Here is a 15,066-nt window from a genome sequence, read left to right on the forward strand (position 1 = left end):
TTCAGGGTAAAACGAAGTTTCCCAGGTCAGCTTAAGGTTGTCCCACATCAAATTGCAACACTTTGCAAACGTTTAGGGAAATCTCCCTTTTAGGATTTTCCTGGAAAATTTGCATAGAGATCGTGAAAGTGTTTTGTTTACAATGTATTTGAGTTTTTTTTTTTTTTTTTTGAAATCAAAATCATAAAGTCCCTCAAAGAGCAAAAGGCGGAAAATTTGCATAGAGATCGTGAAAGTGTTTTGTTTACAATGTATTTTTTTTCTAAATTTTATGAGTTCAAAATCATAAAGTCCCTCAAAGAGCAAAAGGCGCAAATTTGTTTTGGGCAAGCTTTAGAAAATTACTTAACTTTCTCACCGGGACGTTAGAAAAAAAAAACTTCTAGTGATTGAACATTACTAAGCAGCAATGAGAATCAAATGAAGAAGATTTGAAGGTTGTTCTTCTAGTGGTTAGGACCCACAAGTGTGTGAATACAGTTTTGAGCGGAATCTCTATACATTGATCTGGAGACTACGAATCGACACCATACCTAGTTATACCTACATTGTTTGATACTGGATAATTCTAGGGTTAATTTATCCCTACCTCAATGCGAACCCCGTGAAACCGTACGTTTTGATTTAGACGGATGAAGTATGTTCAAATCAGTCATAGAAATCTTTGCATTGTCATAGTGTAAATGAATATTTTAATTATGATAAAATAAATTGTTGTTATGTTATAATACTTTTTTTTTCTATTTTCAATCTAAAATATGTTATGTTTAAAAATAAGCAGCTGGGTCATACCCGAGTTCGCGATTGTTATTCCTCAGAATGCATTGCTATTATTACAGCTTCATCTTTTCAACCAGTTTAACTGCTTGAACGATGCGACATTTTTTTTCCAAACAAGAGAAAAAGGATGACAAACAAAATTTATCGTCCTATTAGCCCGGTATCGACCGGAAAATGTTTGAGTAACGCCTGAGACCTCCCCGAAGTTGATGACGATAATTTCACGATCCGCAAATTACTTCCCAAACTGACACGACACCTCAATCGGGCCAGGTTGAGCTTGTTTGCGGTCAGGCTCAAAGTCCGTCTCTGCATAGAAAAACATAGCCAGGGCTATGATTACAAAATAAAAATAATAATAATAACAATAAAAATATATATATCTATACACTTCAAAGCCGGAGGTCGAATCATCAATCTTGGTTGGAGTTCGGGGTTTCTGCCCATCGTTGGGGTGCAAAGTTCCCCGCGATGCATTTGGGGGGACTTGCAGATCGCGCGCAAAAAAAAAACGAGGTAACACCCCGGAAATTCGCGGGAGACCGGACGAATCACGTTTTTAATTTCGAATTTCACACATTGCAAGCTGTTTTTTCAACAGGATTTGTACGAGAAAGGGCGCGTTAAATTAGAAATGTAGTGAAAGATGAGGCGCCCGGCCAAACTTGCCGGATTGTGTCGGGATCTCTTTGCCATCTGGGTCGAGCTGAAAATGGGGATTTTGTAACAAGTGGAAACCTCATCAACGATTTGTGTACCAGAACAAGTCGGCACGAGTTCCGCCATCATCATCGGTCACGTCCATCATGGACGGTTGTCGTTTTTCGCGTTAACATTTAGAGGCTCCCTCACAAGAAGTGTCTTCAAACAGCAAAAGTAACTAGTTACTTGAACCACAACTGGCAGCCCCCTACTGGGTGGCGTGTTTTATGGATTTAACCGTCAGCCGAAGACTTACGGTTGTTGGCCGCGTTGCAAAACTAATTTTCTCTGCTCCAGGTGAAATGTCAGCCAATGAAAAATTACCGATCTACTATTGATGAGGAATGTTACGTCACATAAGCCGAGGGGGGAAATTTGATTTCGTAACGGATTTATGTATGGCTATATATTAAATGGAATGTAAATCGTTAAAACCATTAAAGACATTTGAATTCTTTTAGCAATTCTAAGGATCAATCTCTTGAAAAAGTTTATTCAAACAATAGTTGACAATTAATAGTTTTTATTTCCTGGAGCTCAACTTCCTAATGAGCAACAATCTTCCGAAATTGACAAGATCAATAAAATTAAGTACCATCGTTGATTCAGTAATGGAATCCAAACTAGCAAAATCTCCAGAAACATAATTTTATTTGTTTTCAGGTAGGTACCTTGTTGATTGGCAAGCTGATCGCTTCAAAATGACCAATCATGAGCGAACATTGAATTGCTAATGCGGAGCCCCAGGGGAGTAATTTAGCAGCCCCGATCGTTTCAGTGAGCATTTGTTGATTCAATTGAGCAAACAGAGTGATCAACCCTTTCCTATTTAACTTGAAAATAACGATTACTTTTGGTTTTTTAATATTTTTGACGTTTTTTTTACATTTCTGACAATTTTTTACATTTTTGACAATTTTGAATTTTTTGACATTTTTTACATTTTTGACATTTTTAGACATTTTCGACATTTTAGACATTTTCGACATTTTTTACATTTTTGACATTTTTGACATTTTTGAAATTTTGACATACACTGAGGTTTTTTTATACGCGGTTTTTTTTTTGCACATTTTTTTTAAGTGACTTTTTTACGCGGATTTTCGAACTAACACGGTAGAATCTTTTTGTAGTTGGGACAATCTTAGCTCTGAGAATAAGAACGTGATACATGAGACTTGAGACCTGAAATTTGAGACCTGGAATATGAGACCTGAGAACTGAGACACGAAACATGAGACATGAGACTTGAGACCTGAGACCTGAGACCTGAGACCTGCGACCTGAGAACTGAGACCTGGGACATGAGACATGAGACCTGAGATATCAGACATGAGACATGAGACCTGAGATTTGAGACGATCTGAATTCCTCAATGTCAAAAAAGCCTCACTATTTATCTTAATGATTCAGTTTTTTATCTTAAAAATAAACGATCATTGTACGCAAATTTTCAAATATACGCAAATTTTCAAATAATCATGGTTCATACGCATTTTTTTAGTAACGTACTTTTCTTTGCGCGATTTTTTTTATTAAAATGGATTTTTTACGGGGATTTTCGAATTCACGAGGTTTTTTATACGCGGATTTTCGAATTAACGAGGTTTTTTTAAGCGGATTTCCCAATTAACGCGGTTTTTCGAATTAACGCGGTTTTTTCACGCCGTTTTTTTTACGCGGATTTTTTTACGCGGTACGAAATCCCGCGTAAAAAATCCTCAGTGTATTTGACATTTTTGACCTATTTGACATTTTTGACATTTCCAACATTTATGACATTTTTGTCATTTTTGGCATTTTTGATATTTCTGTCATTTTTGACAATTTTGACAATTTTAACAATTTTGACAATTTTGACAATTTTGACAATTTTGACATTTTTGATATTTTTGACATTTTAGAAATATTGGCAGAGTTGACATATTTGACAATTTTGACATTTTTGACATTTTTGACATTTTTGACATTTTTGACATTTTTTACACTTTTGACATTTTTGCCATTTTTGACAGTTTTGACATTTATGACATTTTTGACATTTTTGACATTTTTGACATTTTTGAAATTTTTGACATTTTTGACATTTTTGACATTTTTGACATTTTTGACATTTTTGACATTTTTGTCATTTTTGACATTTTTGACATTTTTAACATTTTTGACATTTTTGACATTTTTGACATTTTTGACATTTTTGACATTTGTGACATTTTTGACATTTTTGACATTTTTGACATTTTTGATATTTTTGACATATTTGATATTTTTGACATTTTTGACATTTTTGACATTTTTGACATTTTTGACATTTTTGACATTTTTGACATTTTTGACATTTTTGACATTTTTGACATTTTTGACATTTTTGACATTTTTGACATTTTTGACATTTTTGACATTTTTGACATTTTTGACATTTTTGACATTTTTGACATTTTTGACATTTTTGACATTTTTGACATTTTTGACAATTTTGACATTTTTGACATTTTTGACATTTTTGACATTTTTGACATTTTTGACATTTTTGACAATTTTGACATTTTTGACATTTTTGACATTTTTGACATTTTTGACATTTTTGACATTTTTGACATTTTTGACATTTTTGACATTTTTGACATTTTTGACATTTTTGACATTTTTGACATTTTTGACATTTTTGACATTTTTGACATTTTTGACATTTCTGACATTTTTGACTTTTTTGACATTTTTGACATTTTTGACATTTTTGACATTTTTGACATTTTTGACATTTTTGACATTTTTGACATTTTTGACATTTTTGACATTTTTGACATTTTTGACATTTTTGACATTTTTGACATTTTTGACATTTTTGACATTTTTGACATTTTTGACATTTTCAACATTTTTGACATTTTTAACATTTTTGACAATTTTGACATTTTTGACATTTTTGACATTTTGACATTTTTGACATTTTGACATTTTTGACATTTTTGACATTTTTGACATTTTTGACATTTTTGACATTTTTGACATTTTGAACATTTTGAACATTTTTGACATTTTTGACATTTTTGACATTTTTGACATTTTTGACATTTTTGACATTTTTGACATTTTTGACATTTTTGACAGTTTTGACATTTTTGACATTTTTGACATTTTGGACATTTTTGTCATTTTTGACATTTTTGACATTTTTGACATTTTTGACATTTTTGACATTTTTGACATTTTTGACATTTTTGACATTTTTGACATTTTTGACATTTTTGACATTTTGAACATTTTGAACATTTTTGACATTTTTGACATTTTTGACAATTTTGACATTTTTGACATTTTGACATTTTTGACATTTTTGACATTTTTGACATTTTTGACATTTCCAACATTTTTGACATTTTTGACATTTTTGACATTTTTGAAATTTTTGACATTTTTGGAATTTTTGACATTTTTGACATGTTTGACATTTTTGATATTTTTGACATTTTTGACATTTTTGATATTTTTGACATTTTTGACATTTTTGTCATTTTTGACAATTTTGACATTTTCGACATTTTTGACATTTTTGACATTTTTGACATTTTTGACATTTTTGACATTTTTGACATTTTTGACATTTTTGACATTTTTGACATTTTTGACATTTTTGACATTTTTGACATTTTTGACATTTTTGACATTTTTGACATTTTTGACATTTTTGACATTTTTGACATTTTTGACATTTTTGACATTTTTGACATTTTTGACATTTTTGACATTTTTGACATTTTTGACATTTTTGACATTTTTGACATTTTTGACATTTTTGACATTTTTGACATTTTTGACATTTTTGACATTTTTGACATTTTTGACATTTTTGACATTTTTGACATTTTTGACATTTTTGACATTTTTGACATTTTTGACATTTTTGACATTTTGACATTTTTGACATTTTTGACATTTTTGACATTTTTGACATTTTTGACATTTTTGACATTTTTGACATTTTTGACATTTGTGACATTTTTGACATTTTTGACATTTTTGACATTTTTGACATTTTTGACAATTTTGAATTTTTTGAAATTTATGACATTTTTGACATTTCTGACATTTTCGACAATTTTGACAATTTTGGCAAATTTGTCAATTTCGAAAATTTTAACAATTTTGACAATTTTGACAATTTTGACAATTTTGACAATTTTGACAATTTTGACAATTTTGACAATTTTGACAATTTTGACAATTTTGACAATTTTGACAATTTTGACAATTTTGACAATTTTGACAATTTTGACAATTTTGACAATTTTGACAATGTTGACATTGTAGACAATTTTGACAATTTTGACAATTTTGACAATTTTGACAATTTTGACAATTTTGACAATTTTGACAATTTTGACAATTTTGACAATTTTGACAATTTTGACAATTTTGACAATTTTGACAGTTTTGCAATTTTGACAATTTCGAAAAATGTCTCCATCTGAAAGTTTTGCATGAGACATTTGGGGATTTTTTTTTATTATCTGACGGGTTTGCGCCGGGGGTCTTCAGATTTTCTCCAAAATTTCAAATTTTGTTCGTTTCAGCACCCTAAAAAAACATGTATTTTTGCAGATTTCTAAGACTTTTATTTTTCGAGTTAGATAACGTTTAAGTTTTTTTGAAAAAAAAATTACCCTTTTTTCAAATGCCCATAACTTTATCAATTTTCAACGTAGAATAAAAAATAGCACATCAAAACGCATTAAAATTTTACCAGCTATCCAAATAAAATATTAACAAAAAATTATATATTGATTCTCGGTATAAAATAAAGTAAATATGTTAAAAACATCGTCCAAAAGTACCGTCTGCACCACCAAAATTTTTGAAACATATTTCATATTGCAGTCCTTTTAATTTCACAACTTTCAACTGAAGACACCAAAGTGGGCCATAAATTCCTTCAAGAGTTATGAAAGAATCAGTGACAATAAATCTCGTTTTTAACGTCAAAAACTACCAATTTTCGAACAACTGTACTCACATATAGGGACTTCTTCTCCTATCGTACGCAAGTGCACCGAGAGCTAAAAATCTGCAAAAAATACCATTTTATAATCGAATTAGTTTTACAACTTTCACTTGAGGACACCAAAATGAACCAATCTTTCCTTCAAGAGTTATGGAAGAAATATGGACCATAATGTATTCTTGTGCCCGGGGTATAACGTCAGGGTATAACGATTCTTGCACAATCACGCGCTTATACGCAGAACACCATTTACACAAACGTTCATTCTTAAGCGTACCCTAGAAACGATTATATTCATTGATTGTTCTATGATCTATTTTATTTTTCAAAAGAGAAGATAAATAAATTATCAATAAAATAATATCTACGTGCTTTGTTTATAACTCTGCACCCACGCAGTGTACCTCGATTTTAGCAATGGTCACATCGCTAATGTTCGTTCAATCGTGCTGTTTTTTGGGTAATTTATTCAATCTTCGAGTATTTCTTTTCGCAAAACTCACAGAAGGAGTAAAATACAATCAGCCCGAGCAGACTTTGATGCCTGAATCGATAGCAAACAGTAACCAAAATAAGCCATCAATGCCAAAATGATAGCATAATTTAGTATCGAATTTTTCCCGATGGCACTATTAGGTTGCATTGAGGCATCAATATATTGAAATTTAATGCCAAATGAATACCTCAATAAGGCATTGAGAATAAAATGATGGCAATATTTGGTTTTGTTTTTCCAAGATAGCAAAGCAAGGCATCATTAAGGATTCATTTATATGATAGAACAGAAAAAAAAGAGATCAAAATAATACCATGATTTGGTATTCCATTTTCTGTGATGAAAAATCAGATTTATTTAGGTTTTCAAAATTTAATCTAACTGAACACAAACAGCAAATTTTTCGTAACGTTGAGTGTTGATTTTTCAGTGATTGCCAATATAGGCATCATTAAGGTATCATTATTTTGAAAACGTAAAAATCAATCAAACTATAAACAAACAACGAACATAACAAAGTTCTTGAATTCCTATTTGTTGATTTCTCTGTCATAGCAAAACTAGGCATCGTTAAGGTATCATCAAATCGATAAGAAAGGCTTCTCCCGAGCAGACTTTAATGCGACTAAAAATCAATTTATATGACCAACTCACAGACAAAACGTTCGTATTAACTTACAGAGTTGACAAAAATGGTCATCTCAAAAATTCACTTAAGAAAATAAACTTAAAATAAACAATTCGTATTTTTAATGAGGCCGCCAAAGGGGTATGAGTGCAAAAATGATCAATTTTAAGTAAATATTTCTTTTTAAAACAATGTTTGGTAAAGTGTTTAGATTCAGACTTTTTCGTTAGATAAAAAACTGGAAATTTTCTAAAAATTTATGGAAAAATGCGCAACACGTAAACTTTAAGGCATATTTTCTCGAATCCAGCTTTCATGCACTAATTACTTATGCGCTCCGAGGCCCTCAAATTTATGTTATTAAATTGATTTATGTTAATTTAAAAGTATATTTTTTGATTTATTTCACCAAAATATTTATTTTCATTCCTTTGATAACTTTTTCAAAAGAAAGTTAGTTTCCGTTAAATGAAAAGTGAAACCAAAAAATTGCGCAATTAACAAATGTTTACCTGTTATAAATAAAAAAAAATCTCACGGTTTATTAACAATTTATTGGAAATCACACTGAAATATAAATCGAAAATTATACGCGTGATTGAGAAGGTTGAATTAAATAAAAGCTGTAATTGAAAAAAAACATGTAGTTGAAGTTAATACTGTGAATAATGAAAACGCAAAGATGCGGAAATGTGTTTCGAATATGTAATAAATTTTGTCTTTTGCGTTGGAAGTTGATTTTCGAGCAATGTATTCGATTTGCAGTTATTTGTACGAAGCAGTGATAGCGTGTAGAAATGAAAACACATATCAGACTAATCAGACAAATCGCACATACATCGCAACACAAAGTCCAATTTTGTGCTCTTCGCACAATAACATTAAAGAAAGTTTAAACTAAATCGAGACTGCGACCGCGAAACTCAAATCGAACTGCGAACAGCACTTCGTATTATCAAAATTTTGAGTTCAAAGTTATAATCGTGTAACAAAGTAAACAAATACACTTGTGTTTTCCTCACGAGCGCTCCAGAAATGTATTCCGCGGTCGTATTCGTTTTTTTCAAACCTTCTTATCGATCGTATGCCGATTGCCCGACGCAGATCCGAAAAAAGATTTCCATTGCTGGCGAACCGGAACCAACGTCTTCACCTGCTGCCAGCCAAGGTTCTCTTCAACGGTGAGTAATTCAGCGGTTTGAGTTCGTCGCCACCAGCTTCCGGGCTGGCCTCTTCTTCGATGCTCATTGTGAATATCTAAGAAATGTTTATCTTCCAGACAGATCATTATCGAAAACTTGTCCCAACTGGAACAGAACGACGAAGATGCAGAGCAAATCGACCACTTGGAAGAAGGGAATCATCCCATCAGATCGGATTCACCCGGCAACAATTCTACACGGCTTTCCGCTCGTACAAGTTTGTCGTATTGAAGCAAGACATCTCCGAAGATTCTCTCCGCCTTGTATAGCAGGCAGTCAGCCAGCTCGGGTTATCTGGTTCGTCCAATGCCCAATGTGGTCCCTTGATGACTTGATTAGTGCAAGCAGGAAGATGAACGATACATCCGGAAGTAAGGGAAATATTGGAGAAGACGTTCAAGACTGGTAAGGTTCATCTCTGTTTTTATTATTATTCGCCTACTGGTATCATGACCTTTTACAGATTAGGTTATTTACAATAATAATTTATTGCCATCTCAAGTCCTTCCTCTGCCATAACAGTCAAAGAAAAGCACGGTCCATATTATTAAGTCCGAAAAAGCACAAATTTTTTATTTTGTTGTTTTACATAATACTAATACTGTTTGATTCACTTTTCCTTCTGGTTAAAATTTCTATCAATTTAAACAGTTAAACTTTTAGTAAAGTTTTTTGCCAGTTTAAAATTTACATGAACTTCTCGACTAATGCTCGATAGCCTTCAAGTTATCTGATAGTTCTTCTTCTCGGTAGGAAAAATAATATAAAATTACACTATCCATTTACGAATTCCTGATTGGAAAGCCAATGAAGATTTCGCTATCGAACTTTTCCGCGGAAGTTAACAACAGGCGGTCTCAAAACAGAGTATCATCGTAGGTCCTATATTATCCAAGCTTCTTCTTACCCCTTTTCAGATACCTTCAGCTTCTTACTACATTTCCGAGACCGTGACTGCCTGGATATAATCGCTGAAACTCTGGAACTTCGTTTAATAGAAAAATGGCTCGCCCAACAGTTCCAATGGTTTCAATAATTTAATTTTGATCACGCAAACAAAAAATCAATGAGATTTATAAAAAGGGCGATTGGCATTTATGTAGAAAAATATTTAATAAAAAACCTTAAGGCTTGTTTCAAGAAAATAAATAATCCAAATTTTTAAATCTACCACAGTAAGTAATTGGAAATTATTCAAAAATCGAGAATACGACGATTTGAAAGTGTACGATATTTCTTCAAATGCCTTCAAGACGCGTACATATAAACGGGTGACCTATCGTCGTTACTAAACCAAGGTAATTATAGGCTCGCTCAGCGTGCCTACAGCTACGGGTGGTTGCATATTGAGGAAAAGTAGGCAAGGGGTACCAAAAGTTTCTCATCGGAGGGGGGTGGGGACGGAGCGCTTTTTGACAGCGAATTGTTTGCCTACCATGCCTACGATTACGATTGCCTGTCACAAGATGGACGATTCCGTGTATTGGCATAAGAACACACCCGAAGCTATACACACCCTGGGCTCGTTAGGTCACTGCATGTAACCTGCAGGTAACAGTGACACCTAGAAATACCTTGGTTTAGTAACGATGAGCTAACCCGTTTATGTACGCATGTTTAATGGATTCAAAGAAATATCATACACTTTCAACCTGTCGTATTTTAAATTTTCGAATTACTTCCAAGAATTACACGGATTCGTTTTCGTTTTTTTTTTTCAATTATTTATTTATTATGGTAGATTGAAAAAACAAATTATTATATAATTTCAATGGAAGTAACTTTCTTTTAGAGTTATTAATTTGACAACATTTATGTCATTCGCCTTTTCAATAAATCTGGATGGTTTTTTTTTCTTCGTGATAAAAATTTAATTCGGTATCGATATCGTCACTGTGACTGTGACTCGCTCTGATTCCCGTTCAACGTTGATCGGCATTTTTGAATGGGATGAAATTTTTCCCTAAGCACATTGTCTCAAAGCATACAAACAATTTATAACACTCGAAATTCGAAGATTTTGATCAAACTAACTGACATTATGTTTGGATTAGTCAGGGTGAAAAGTGTGTTGCAAATATTATTATATTTTCGATATATCTAATTGTTTTCTTTTTGTAGCTGTTATTTTTCTATTGTGAATATTGAAGTTAATGAGAATAGTTTCAGAAATTTATATAGAATCAGCGATTATGTACCCTAGAGGATCTTCGTCAAGATGCAGCCCAGTTTAGAAACCTTTTTCTTAGGACATCAACTGTTAGGATTGCTCGACAATCGACAGAGGAAATTGCATCGGTCTTCAGCATTCTGTAAGTAAAATTTAACGTCTGGAATATGGAAAACTGTAGAAATAGTTGAAAAAAAAAGTAACTGCTAAAGCTATAGCTTGCAAGGTTCATGACAAATATACATGAATTCATTCACTTTTTAATTTGCAGCGAAATTAAAGGCAATTTTTATCATATCCCCCCGAGCACACTTTGAGGAAACATATAAGGCTTAATTTTGCTATCATGCCCTGAATGTCAAATTTAGTTTCATTTTGTCGAAAAAAAAGGTGTCAAAATTTTGGTATCGTTTCCGACTGGAAAATAGCACAGTGATGACAAATTTTGCTTTCAACAGAAGTTTGTTAATACCTCTTTTAGGCATCCTTTTCATAACATTTTTGAAACCACAACGATGCCAAATTTTGGCAATAAATTATACCTCAAAGTGGCATCATTTTGCCCTCAAAACTCGTTTAGAAACGTTGGCTAAACAAGGCATCATTGAGGTTTCAGTGAAACCTACACTTGGTATAATCGAGGTATCCGCATATGAAAAGTGAGACCCAAATTTTGGCATTGTACCACCTTTATTCGGGCAAAATGATACCTCAATTTACTTTCAAGGCATGATAGCAAAATTAAGTATAATTTTGCCATAAAAGTCTGCTCGGGAGTGCCTTCATAAATAACTCAAACCGGTACCATTAAAAATATAGTTAAATAGAGTTTCTTAGACTAATTTTTTTTCATTTTTTAGAATCGGGAATATCCTGTGACCATGCGGGAGAAAATCACGAAAAATGCGGAAAATGAAAAATTGAAATTGAGTGACCACCCTGCATATTGCATTTTATTTCTGCTGTTAATGTTGCGAAAAGAAGTGATAAAAACGGAAAAAATGACAAAAAAATAAACCTTTCCCCTGAATCTAGTGCACATTCCTCCACTGAGACCATAAGAAGTGACAGTTTTCGCTTGCAGCGAAAACTGTTTGCGAACACTGGATTTAAGTATTTATCAGCTATACCTGGAATCATAAAATTGCATGAATTCGTTCCCAAATATGAATGGAACATAACCGCCGTAGAATACTCTGCACGACATAGTCACATAGCACGACGAAGCTCTCGCTTAAGGATCCGAATGTAGTCAATATCTTTTTTTGTTATAAATACCTGTCAGATGACTTCTTCAAATAAGAAATGTATAATCTCATTCAGCTAATTTCTATTCAATTATTTCAGGAATTCCAATCGTATTGATTGAACGTACATTAGTGATGCGACCATTGCTAAAATCGAGGTACCCTGTGTGGGTGCAGAGTTGTAAACAAAGCACGTAGATATTATTTTATTGATAATTTATTTATCTTCTCTTTTGAAAAATAAAATAGATCATAGAACAATCAATGAATATAATCGTTTCTAGGGTACGCTTAAGAATGAACGTTTGTGTAAATGGTGATCTGCGTATAAGCGCGTGATTGTGCGAGAATCGTTATACCCTGACGTTATACCCCGGGCACAAGAATACATTATGGTCCTTATTTCTTCCATAACTCTTGAAGGAGTGATTGGTTCATTTTGGTGTCTTCAGGTGAAAGTTGTAAAACTAATTCGACTATAAATGGTATTTTTTGCAGATTTTTAGCTCTCGGTGCACTTGCGTACGATAGGAGAAGAAGTCCCTATATGTGAGTACAGTTGTTCGAAAATTGGTAGTTTTTGACGTTAAAAACGAGATTTATTGTCACTGTTTCTTTCATAACTCTTGAAGGAATTTATGGCCCACTTTGGTGTCTTCAGATGAAAGTTGTGAAATTAAAAAGACTACAATATGAAATATGTTTCAAAAATTTTGGTGGTGCAGACGGTACTTTTGAGCGTTGTTTTTAACATATTTACTTTATTTTATACCGAGATTCAATATACAGTTTTTTGTTAATATTTTATTTGGATAGCTGGTAAAATTTTAATGCGTTTTGATGTGCTATTTTTTATTCTACGTTGAAAATTGATAAAGTTATGGGCATTTGAAAGAAGGGTAATTTTTTTTTCAAAAAAACTTAAACGTTATCTAACTCGAAAAATAAAAGTCTTAGAAATCTGCAAAAATACATGTTTTTTTAGGGTGCTGAAACGAACAAAATTTGAAATTTTGGAGAAAATCTGAAGACCCCCGGCGCAAATTGTCAGATAATAAAAAAAAATCCCCATTTCTCATTTTAATATTAAAATTAGCTCACCTTCAACTGAAAAAAAATTGTTCACAATTTTTTTTTCTCATTTACCTCTTATTGTTGCTTTTTTGAAATGGCCCTTTTCCATTTTGCAGAATGTCACAACTCTTTTTACTGAATGTAGCATTTTTTTACCATATTGTCTTGAAATTGACAATATTTAATTCGTTGAATTTTCGGAATGGTTCGCGGTATTGAGCATTGCCTGGACGCGTTAGCTGCAACCAGTTCATAACTCTATGTTGTTGCTTATAAGAAATGACACTTATTTCTACCTAAAAATCGCTTGGCAATCGAAATTCAAATCGATAAAAGTTTACAAATTTCGTCTGCTTCATATATTTTGAAATCTGTTCCAGCTGCCGTGAATAAAGCTGCCAAGTCCAAATCGAATAATGGATGCACCTGAGTTCCAATGATCCAAGGTCCAAAAGGCCAACTGATTCCTCCCCAATCGGGATGGAAGCTTTTCACTGCATCTTCAAGGCGGTCCTTGCTGGAAGGCAAAACAATCGCAACGTTGTTGTTTGCACTTCTCCATCGAGTCGAGGTTGATTCGTTGCAACAACATCAACAACAAGTCGTACCAATTGCTTCAATTACATTCATTTATTTTCCCTGGGGCCAGTGATCATCCACGCCCGGGTCTTCTCAATCATTGTGGATTGGCAAAATTAGCGAAACCATTAGGGTGCAAATTTCCCCCGCCTTCCGTTGCGGCAGTCCTTGGAAAGAAAACTACGACGGGCACGAAACAATTTACATTTTGCTGCTGCCATCTAACTTGAGGAGACGAGGATCTTCTCAGTCAGTTGGGCCCTCAGTTCAGGGAGGATCAATCGTAATGAAGTACCCGAATAACCCTAGGCTAGGAGCTATCTGAAAACAAAAACCGGGGGAGGGTCGATTTAAAACAAATCTGGGAAGTCGTCAGACGACATCGGGTTGCCAAACCCTTTTTGCATCAGGGCGAAAGCATCGATGGGTGGGTTTGGTTGATTGGGAAGTATCAATATCTATGGTAATTAAGCGGTTGTGGCACGTGTTTCTTTGGCTCTATGAGAAAATAATTCGTTTTCCTTCTGATTGGCCCCAGTTGACCCTTACTGACATACACGATTAACGGTTGATTTTTCCTCGTTTATCGATCGACGATCTTCAGCGAACCAAGCCAAAATCGGCTCCCATGATTAATTGAAGATCAATTTCATCAAGTCCAACCGTTTACCGTTATTGGAAACAGAGCGCGGCGTTCTTAAAAAGGCCGAAAAAAAAATCGGCCCATCATCAAACGGCAAGTGGCGTGCGGGATGCGCCACATTGCCTGTTTGTTGTATTTATATTTCCAGAGTAGCAACTTTCAAACCACGACGGGGAGTAACACGAAGTTACGCGACACAAGCAACGGAAAGAGGAAGCGCGGACACGACAAGAAGACGATGCTCCAAATTAGGAACGTTGTGCCGAAAAAAAATCAACAACAAACCTCTGCCGACTTCAGTGACTGTGACTGTTTAATTAGAGGGTAATTTTCCAGAACCAACTTTGGGAAAAGCGGGCACCGTTTGGAGGTTTTGGACATTTCGATTCGCTCTCTTGACCACACGATCATCAGCCGGTGTGGACGGAATTTCGTGAGACCACTCTGCAACTCGATAAACCTACATATTTAGGCTAGAACTCGATTGGGTGAATTATTCGAGGATCTACAATTAGAAGAACCGTTTGTTGGAGCGGTGAATAG

The 15,066-nt window shown here is 33.6% G+C and overlaps 1 protein-coding gene across 3 annotated transcripts; it reads left to right on the forward strand.

Annotated features, from left to right (window-relative positions):
* The first annotated feature begins 8,633 nt into the window (after positions 1-8,633).
* Positions 8,634-9,859, forward strand: LOC129755402 (uncharacterized). 3 transcript variants are annotated; one of them, XM_055751859.1, is made up of 3 exons: positions 8,634-8,789; positions 8,892-9,215; positions 9,728-9,859. In XM_055751859.1, coding segments are annotated over exons 1-3 (471 nt in total). In that variant the 5' UTR covers positions 8,634-8,643; the 3' UTR covers positions 9,729-9,859. The 3 variants fall into 3 exon arrangements, with proteins under 3 accessions (XP_055607834.1, XP_055607835.1, XP_055607833.1); XM_055751860.1 differs by lacking the exon at positions 9,728-9,859 and having other exon boundaries at positions 8,888-9,316; XM_055751858.1 differs by lacking the exon at positions 9,728-9,859 and having other exon boundaries at positions 8,892-9,316.
* Positions 9,860-15,066: the final 5,207 nt, after the last annotated feature.

The sequence above is a fragment of the Uranotaenia lowii genome, chromosome 3 (genome assembly GCF_029784155.1).
Source record: "Uranotaenia lowii strain MFRU-FL chromosome 3, ASM2978415v1, whole genome shotgun sequence".
In the NCBI taxonomy this organism is placed as follows: Eukaryota; Metazoa; Arthropoda; class Insecta; order Diptera; family Culicidae; genus Uranotaenia; species Uranotaenia lowii.

Bases quoted from the DNA above. Each gene is read 5' to 3' on its own strand.
- LOC129755402 (XM_055751858.1), top strand. From the start codon at position 8,644: ATGTATTCCGCGGTCGTATTCGTTTTTTTCAAACCTTCTTATCGATCG. The intron at 8,790-8,891 runs GTGAGTAATTCA...TCTTCCAGACAG, and splicing joins AGCCAAGGTTCTCTTCAACG to ATCATTATCGAAAACTTGTC.